We start from the raw sequence: 8,991 nt of genomic DNA, 5'->3' as shown, positions 1-8,991 counted from the left end.
CTGGGGCACCGGCGCCGCCGTAGTTAAGGCGCAGGCGTGGTCCCCTCGAGGTGGGATGGGGCTCCAGCGTGCAGGAGCCTCGCCCCGGTGCGGGCCTCCCCTCCGGATTTGGGCCAACACTCCGCTCCTCTCATCGTCTCCCGCGGTGGCGACCCCAACACCCCCTCCTCCTCCCCTTCGCCGGCAGCCTAGGGCGCGGCACCCGCCCAAGGCGGGGGCGTGGGGCATAAGGTCGCCGCCCAGAGGGAGCTCATCCGGCGGCGCAGACGCCCAGCGCCTCCGGGGAGGGACTTGGCCTGGGTTCTGGCCCTCGGCTTATCGGGGAGGAGCCGAGAGGTTGCAGCTGGCGGAGGCCTGCCCCGAGTGGGCCGAGGTCCTGGGCGCGGCAGCCAGGCCGGGGAGCCCTTCTCGGCAGAACCCGCAGCGCGGGATCAGCGCCGTCTGCTTTGCTCTCTGTCTTCTCTGGGCAAACCGCGGGAAGAAAGCGCCCTCTCTTCAGCGGGCCGGGAGCTGCAGAGCATCGCGGGGCGCGGCCGAGGGGAGGAGAAAACAGAGGGAGCAGCGTAGGCCCGGGCTCGCGGGGCTGCGGCTCCGCCAATCTGCGGGCGCTGACGCGGGGGGCGGCTCCGCGGCGCTCGGATATCTGACCGCCCGGGGAGAGGCTCGGCTGTGCGGGGGCTGCGCTCCGGAGACGGCCGGTGCACCTGCCCGGGGACTTCGCCGGACGCTCCGTGCGCCACCCCCCCCCCGCTCCCGCCCCCTCCTCGGTCCCCGCGGCCCTGCGCCCTCATTCCCCGCCAGGTCCCCGCCTGCGGGCCGCAGCGTGAGAGAACCGAGCCCTGCCCGAAGGAGCCGCCCCTTCTCCGCCCGGCCGGCTCGGCGCCTAGCGCGGCCCACGGAGCAGCGCAAGAGACTTCGCCGAGCCTCGGATCGGATTGCGCCGCGCGGTCGCCTCCACCCCCCACCCCAGGCCGCCGCGCCTTGGCCGAGATGGGCCTAAGTGTCCGGCCCCTGCGCGCCTGATGAGCGCGGCCGCGGTCCCGGAGACCCAAGCGGGCCGCTACGTGCGCGGGGCCTCCCCGAGCTGCGCCCCCAGCTTCGCGGACGAGGGCCGCTGGGCCCGGCCGGCTGAGGGCGCGGCCGCTCCGGAGAGGCGAGAGGGAGCGGCCCCGAAATGGCCCGGCGAGCGGGCGCTTTGGCGGTGGGCGCCCTACGCGTGGGACAGCCCCGGGACGAGTAGCTGGCCGACGCCAGATGGACCTTGATCCGCGCCGCGGCACCGCGTTCGTGCCAAGCCAAGACTAGAAGGGCACGGGCGGAGCGCGCTCTGGGGGCGCCCGGAGTTCCAGGCCCCGCTCGCCCGCCGGGCCATGAAGATGATCCTGGTGCGCAGATTCCGCGTGCTCATCCTGATGGCGTTCCTGGTGGCCTGCGCGCTGCACATCGTGCTGGATCTGCTGCCCAAGCTGGAGCGGAGCGGAGCGCAGCCCTCGGGGGAACCCGGCTGCTCCTGCGCGCAGCCCGCGGCCGAGGCGGCGGCACCCGGCTGGGCCCAGGCGCGCGGACGCCCGGGGGAGCCCCCGGCAGCAGCCTCCGCCGCCGGCGACGCGGGCTGGCCCAACAAGCACACACTGCGCATCCTGCAGGACTTCAGCTCCGACCCTTCCTCCAACCTCACGTCCCACTCGCTTGAGAAACTGCCACCCGCAGCCGAACCGGTCGAGGGCGCCTTGCCGGGGCAGGATCCCGGCGCCCTGCGACCCTTAGACCCCGGTCACCGGCCGCTGCTCAGAGGCCACGGGACGCGTGGACCTGTGCCGCCCCCCGGCCCGAGCGGGGACGGCTCCCTCCTGGCCAGGCTGTTCCAGCACCCACTGTACCAGGCAGCCATTCCGCCGCTAACGGAGGACGATGTCCTCTTCAACGTGAACAGCGACATCAGGTTCAACCCCAAGGCGGCGGCGGCGGCGGCGGCGGAGAACCCAGACTGGTGAGTGGGGCTGCAGCTGCTGAGGTGGGTGCTGGCAGGCCCGACACCCAAGGCAGCCAAGCGCCCCTTGAGAATAAAGATCCTTGCACATCCAAGGCGCTGTGTAAAGAGGCTCAGGGTCAGAGACTCGCAGAGGGCGTGGACCCCAAGGCAGAGGCCCCAGGAAGGGGAGCTTTGTGGGGCGGGCAGCGTGCAGGCTCTGGGCACTGCCTTTGTCTCCAGAATGACTGCCTCCCTGAGAAGGGCTGCTGGGTGCTTTGGGAGCTGTTTCCTGTGGCCACTGACCTGGAAGGCAGACATGGCAGGCAGGAGCCAGGAAGAGTGAGTTCTGCATTTACAGGAAAGCAGTGCTGGCCTGCAAGGCCCTGGTCACTGGCTCACAAAGGGACTCAGGCAGTGAGTGAAGGCGCTTCCTTGGGAAGCCGCTGCCTGCAGGTGCTTTTGGCAACGCCGCTCTGCTGGACGTGTCGGGGAGGTCTGGAGAGGCCTCATGAGTCCCTCAAGTCCTCAGGGACTTGTAAACCAGTCCCTGAGAAAACATTAGCAGAGGGGCACGCTGGCCCCCATGAGGCATAACCAAGGGGTTCTCCCCCTGCCCGGGCTGCAAGGGGGTGACAGCTTCCTAAAGGGCGAGTAGCATCCCCCAGGAGCATCTCTTTAAACTGTCCTGCTTTAACCCCTCCCCGCAAGGCCCTCCTCAGCCACACAGATCAAAATAAGCAGATGCTGCTGCCCTGGGCGGTGAAACATTAACCAACAGCAAGGTCACGATAAATAAGTACCTGCAAAGGTTACACAGGCAACAGAGGGGAAAGGCCAGGTTTCCAAAACATCTCATAAAATCCTTTCTCCTTTGCAGTTGGACCAGACCCAGTGTTGTCTGTCTAAACACACCAAGGTGTTTAGTGGCCTCTGAGCTTTGTCTGCTGGCCAGGTTCACGGAAACGCTCAGAAATTTGAGAGGCAGAGCAGTGTGCTAGGCCTGGGCCTCTTTGTAGGAGAGACAGAGCCCAGAGCCAGTGGTCAGTGATGGGGCCCTTGGGCAGCTTCTCGTAACCCATCGTGTCCATTGCGGGGCAGAACTTGGGGCTGAAAAGGCCTCACTTGCAGGTGAATTAGCGCTTAGACAAGTTCCGCTTTTCCCTCCAGCGGCAAACAGGGCCTGTCCTCCCCCAGACTGGCCCTTTGGCTCAAGAGACAAGGATGGGCCACGTTGGCAGCAGGTCCTCGATTTGGGCCTCGGCTGGAGTGAGTGCCACTTTCCTCTCTCCCCACCCACGGCTGCTTCCTGAAAATCAAATTTAGCCTCTTGAGTCATTGCTGTCCCAAGGCAGAGCACCCAGCGAAGGCTTCCGCCAGACTGGGCTCATCTGCCCCCAGGAAGCCGGCAGCCCCTCGCACCCCAGGCTGACATCATGCTTGTCAGGTGTTTCAGTGACCCTGGGCCAGACGCGGCGGCGGCGGGGCTTCGCGCTGACGGTCTGGGTTTGGTCTGCTTTAGTTAGAGCTGTCTGTGGCGTCTCCCAAGGGTAAGTGAGAATTACAGGCCTTCAAATATATTATTAGCTGGTGGAACAACGGCCACAGAGAAAGTGCGGACGTCGCAGGGCCCTGTTTGAGTAGAGGCACCTCTGAGTAAATCCATGTTTGCTTGGCTCCAAAGTGAAAACCTTGGCATCGATGCCAACTCCCCCATCCATCTCGAGACCTTGCTGTTCTGTTCTTTCCCTGTTGACCTGGGTCACCTTCATTTGTGCAGGCCACACGAAGGTCCTGAGGATGAATTCCTACCCACAGGGGACACGGCCGTGGACTCCTATCCCAACTGGCTCAAATTCCACATCGGCATCAACCGCTATGAGTTGTACTCTCGACACAACCCAGCTGTGGAGGCCCTGCTGCGTGACCTCGGCGCCCAGAAGATCACCAGTGTCGGTAGGTGACCTCCCTGCCCGGCCAGCTCTCCTTGCTGGAGCCTCACCTCGCGGGCGAGTTATACTGGCAGCCTTCCCAGAGGAGGCGCCTGCAGGCCTTCGATGCTCTCAGTATTTGGGGGCAGCAGGAGGCCGTCTTCTGCTGTTGCAAGATGAGCATGGCGGGGCAATACGCCGCCCCCAGTCCTGTTGTTCTGCTGCGGGGGGTGCCCCACGGGTCCCCCCCGCGGGTTAAGAAGAGGCCCCCCTGGCAGCTGCAGGGAGACGCCTTGGAGAGCTCGGCATCTTCTGGTTGTCTGGGGAGGCTCTGCCTCAGAGCCCACCTGGTGCTCCTGGGGTTCGTGTGGGCGGGGAGTGACTAGGGCTCAGCTCTACCCAGGGCAGAGCCCCATACGCGGAGTAGTTTGGAGGAGACGCCTCTGAGTTCTTTGGGATCTGCTGAATCAGAAGTTTCAGGGCATCCAGTTACTGGTTCCAGGAAAGTGTGCCGGCAGTGGTTTCTGAGCGTGGAGGTTTGACGCCATTGTTCTCAGGCCTGTAGGCGACTGTTTGTGAAGGTCCCGATGAGTCACTAATAGCTCCAAGGGCAGAGCGGGTGGGCAGAGGCCCTGGGTGGGAGGGACAGTCCCGGGAGGCGCGAAGGGTGGAGGGAGGCCCCAGGAGCATGCGTGCTGGGGGCAGGGGTTCCAGGCACTGTCTTACTGGTGTCTGGGCCACCCTGAGGCTGAAGGGGCTCTGCCAACCTGGGCTGATGCCGGGGAGCCGGGAGTCGCCTGTGGGGCTGGCGCCCGGGTCTCCAGAGCGCTTGAGAGGCTGTGGTGCTCCGCCCGGTGCTGAGCTGCGTGGCAGCACCCTTCTCCCTGGCACATGGTCGTTCACCCTGAGAGAGAACTCGCCGGGGCACGACGGTGGTCTCCCCTCCTTCCTGCTGCCCAGGAGGAATCTGAGTGCCTCCCGGCCCCCAGCCCCGCCCAGCCCCCCTCCTGTGCTGGAAGGCAATCTGTGCGGACGAAGAGGACTGCAAGGGAGGGGCCACAGCCGGGGTGTCCCCTTCTCTCCTGAGCAGACGAGGTTGTTCGAGAAACATCCAATGCGATGACCGTTTGTCATCGTTCAGTGGATTCTCTTGAGCACCTCCTGCATCCCAGGGCCCCTTTCTGGGCCATGGGAGTTGGGGGTGAATCCAGCCTCAACAAGCTTCTGCTGCGTCCTGACCTGCACATGCCGATGGACAGATAAAGTCGAGAGTGATTACGAGGCGGCGACCTCCACCTGGGAGGACCAGGTCTTGAATGGGGCGAAGGCTTCCATGATGGAAGGCGGCAGGGAGCGTGGGCCTTTCGGGAAAATGACAACAGCATTTTAAAGTTGGGGTTTAGGGAAGTGCAGCATTCATGCTTGCAGGCTGCTGTCCGCCCCAGTCTCCCATCTGTCAAGTGGGCTCGGGCACGTTGCATCTTATTTCAAGAAGATGGACAGTGCACCCAGGCTTGTACAGTATTAACTCAGGCTTTGTGCAGGGTCTTGGTTAGAGACAGGGCTGCAAGGATCCCACATGCCAGCCAGGCTCGCCATAGCCCTCAGGGGACAGACAGCCTCCCAGCTCTCACTGGACGTTGCCCTGTGCAGAGAGCAGAGCCCAGGAGCCCAGGGAGCCGCCGGAGGCTGAGGACAGCCCTCGGGGGCTCACAGGCAGCTTTGCCCGCCCTGGGCACCAGGAGGAGCCCCCATTCTCCCGGGGGCCTGGCCTTGGGGCACCCCCACCCCCTTTGGTCCGACTGTCCTGGGCGGTGGCGCCTAGGCTGCCTGACGTCCCGGAGTTCTGGCTTGCTCTGCGCCTGGCAGGGTGACCTGGGGTGAGTGCCTGCCCATCTGTGTCCTGTGGGCTGTTTGAGCTGATCTCACCCGCTGGACTACCCTGGCCTAGGTGGTCCTAACCCAGCATGTTCCTTGGGGCCGTGGGCCGGTCAGAGCCCAGGCTGGCATTCACAGGTGCCTGACGAGTATGGGAAGGTTGACTTGGTGGGACGCCGGGTATCATCACCCACAGCGAACAGCAGGCCTGGTGTGTCCCGGCTCCCCCAGTCACGAGGCAGCGTGACTCTGGGCAGATGGGTTAACTTCTGTGGGCCTCCCCGTGTCTCCTGTGGGTCACAGATGTGGTCATATCCTCGACCCTGTAATCTCCAGCTTGCAAATCTGAAATCATAACCCATTTGACAGCAAAACCCGACCCAACGTGAACGGACATGGAGGCAAAGCCTAAAATGAGAGACTGTTAAACCCTTGTTTTTCTCACTTGGAGTGAATGTACCCATGGAGTGCATTTAATTCCGGGGTTCTCCCCCGACCCGCTCAGGGCTACAGGATCTGTGGGATGGATACACCACCTGCAACTCTTGTCATCTGAAGTCTTCAAAACCCCTGAACACTTCTGCCCCAGAGATTTTGAAGACGAGTGTGGACCCGTGAAACCTGCCTCCCAGGGCTGTCGAGAGGTGTTGGTGAGGAAGAGGTGGGAGCAGAGGCTAGGCAGCGTCCCCGCTCGTTACCTCCGCGTGGGGCGGCCAGCACTGGGCAAGCTGGAGCCTGCTGAAGGCCTCCGCCGGACGCTCAGCCCCACTGTGTGCGGCTTTGTGCCTGGAGGTGCTCCCAGCAAGTTCACACTTGAGAGGAGGCCCCTCTTCCTGAGGAAGCAGGACATCTTCTCACCTGGAGCCCAGTGGAGCCCCCGGGAGCATGGCTGCAAGTGTCCAGGCCCAGGCTTCTGCTGGGCGGGGAGCAGGGGAGGGCTGGCCCGGCCAGGCTGCAGGCGTCCCCAGGGGTGTCTGCCCCCACATCCAGCTGGTCGTTTTTGTTGGACACCCAGCTGCTGAGACAGCAGCCTCTGACTGGGCCCTTAGCTTAGCAGAGCCACTGGGTGGGCTTGCAGACCGGGGTCCCTGGACAAGAGCTGTCTGCTGCTGGAGGCCCTGCCCCTGGCACTGCTGTGGCCTGGGGGGATGCAGCCCTCGGAGGCCCCATGGGAGCCGGGAACCTGCCTTGGGAGTCAGGGTTCAACAGCGCCGTCCGTCCTTTTGAGCTTAAAGTGGAAGAAGAGCTAGAAATCCAGCCCGTCTCCTGACCCCACCCTGCAAATCGGGGGACAGGCCTCCGGGAGGGCAGCCTTGCCCATGGTCAGCACATCTCCGCCCCCAGCTCTGGGCTGTGTCTTGACCCAGATGGTCACTTCAGTCTTGGAACGTGAGCCCAGAAGTGGTGTGGCGATGAGAACAGGTCCTGCGAGGCCCCCAATGCTTTCCCTCAGAACAGCTCCGTCAAGGCTCCCCGTTCAGAACTGCCCCATAAGGGTGAGCTGGAGGGTAGCAAATCACGGCGTCAGGCATAGTCCAGGCCGGAAGCTGTTGCTTCTCAAACATCCTGGGGCCTGTGTCATGGCCTGAAGTCTGGGCTGCACCCCCAAGTTGGGCCGAGGACCCAGGCCGGGGCACAGGCTTACATGGGGCAGGTGCCCATGGGGCTGGCCCCTCAGTGCCTGTAAATGGACACGCTCTTGCCTTTCTCCATGGCTCTGGGGTGGGCGGGGAGAACAGAGAACCCAGCGGCTCCTGGTGTCACATTCTCCAATCTTGAGCCGTCCTTGGGCCAGGCCTCACTTCTTCTGACCCTTAAATCAAGGCAGGGGCTGTGAAAACAGCTGGACCAGCGTCCTGACCGTGACCCCTAAGGACAGACATTGGTCCTACTTCACAGATGAACTGGCCGAGGACAAGGGCACAACGTCAGTGGCCCTGCTGGCGTCCCCGTGCTCACCTGAGTCCCCTGAGGCACCGACGAGTGGGTCTCAGCCCTGCCCCCAGCCCCATGGGGGAGGCTGGGTGGGTGTGGTGAGCCCCCTTCAACAGAGGGGGCCGAGGTCGGGGCAAGCGGAGACACCGTCTAGGGCGCCAGCTGGGGCCACCGCACACCCAACCCTCCAGTGTGGCAACCTCCCGCCACCTCTGCCGTCGGCCCATTTTCCCAGGCCCCGTCCACCCTCCTCAGCACGGCTCCTCCAGCCCCTGGTTGGTGCTTCCTGACCCTGAAACATCTGCCTGCCCCGGGCCTTGGTCCCGGACCCTCCCCACTCCACCGCCACGACCCTCACATTTGCACCCATACCCTGACCTAACCCCACAGCCTCAGGCCACCGCTACCCGGGGGTCCCCCCAGAGCCTGGAGCAGTGCATCATCAAGCTCACGGGCCTGCCCCAAGGCAGCAGGTGACCCTGTATTCTTTCCCTCCTGTTGCAGCCATGAAGTCGGGGGGCACACAACTCAAGCTCATCATGACCTTCCAGAACTACGGGCAAGCACTGTTCAAACCCATGAAGTAAGTGCCGGGCCGGTGGGGGTCAGGCGCGAGGGGCTGTGGTCGGGAGTGCGCAGGTCGTGTGATCTGTGTCTCAGCCTCTCAGCTCTGCTCTCCTCGCCCGAGAGCAGCCAGACTCTATGTCTGTGAATGCGCACAGCCATGCCCGTGGAACTTTGTTTCTAAAACTAGTGGGTCAGCTGATTTGACCCCGATCCCTATTCTAGATGAAACAGAAACTGCTACCAAAATCAAAACGAACCCCTCAGTGGCCCCTGAAAACTGTGGGGCTGGTGGAGAAGGGACTACCCCGGAAATGAGCAGCTGTGGTCTGTGATGTCCACTCTGATGGTCCTGGGGCTTGCTTGTCCCGCATGGGCCCAGTTGTTTGCCATCTTTGGCTAGTTTCAAACAGGGCCTTTTTTTTTTTTTTAACATCTTTATTGGCGTATAATTGCTTTACAATGGTGTGTTAGTTTCTGCTTTATAACAAAGTGAATCAGTTATACGTATACATATGTTCCCGTCTCTCTTCCCTCTTGCGTCTCCCTCCCTCCCACCCCTCCAGGCGATCACACAGCACCGAGCTGATCTCCCTGTGCTATGCGGCTGCTTCCCACTAGCTATCTACCTTACCAAACAGGGCCTTTTTTGCACTGCTGAGACGGTTCATTGTTTTTAAAGCATGGGTTGCACCCCCAAAAGCCCGTGAGGCC

The 8,991-nt window shown here is 63.1% G+C and overlaps 1 protein-coding gene across 1 annotated transcript in view; it reads left to right on the top strand.

Moving 5' to 3' along the window:
* The first annotated feature begins 799 nt into the window (after positions 1–799).
* FAM20C (FAM20C golgi associated secretory pathway kinase) overlaps positions 800–8,991 on the top strand; it is a 34,989-nt gene continuing 26,797 nt past the window's right edge. The window contains exons 1-3 of the mRNA XM_060032604.1: positions 800–1,990; positions 3,750–3,925; positions 8,218–8,296. Of these exons, the coding sequence (XP_059888587.1) occupies positions 1,371–1,990; positions 3,750–3,925; positions 8,218–8,296 (875 nt within the window). The 5' untranslated portion in view covers positions 800–1,370. The remainder of the gene's footprint in view (positions 1,991–3,749; positions 3,926–8,217; positions 8,297–8,991) is intronic.

This window comes from Delphinus delphis, chromosome 15 (assembly GCF_949987515.2).
Source record: "Delphinus delphis chromosome 15, mDelDel1.2, whole genome shotgun sequence".
NCBI classification, from domain to species: Eukaryota; Metazoa; Chordata; class Mammalia; order Artiodactyla; family Delphinidae; genus Delphinus; species Delphinus delphis.
This window is presented reverse-complemented; position numbering and strand designations above follow the sequence as displayed.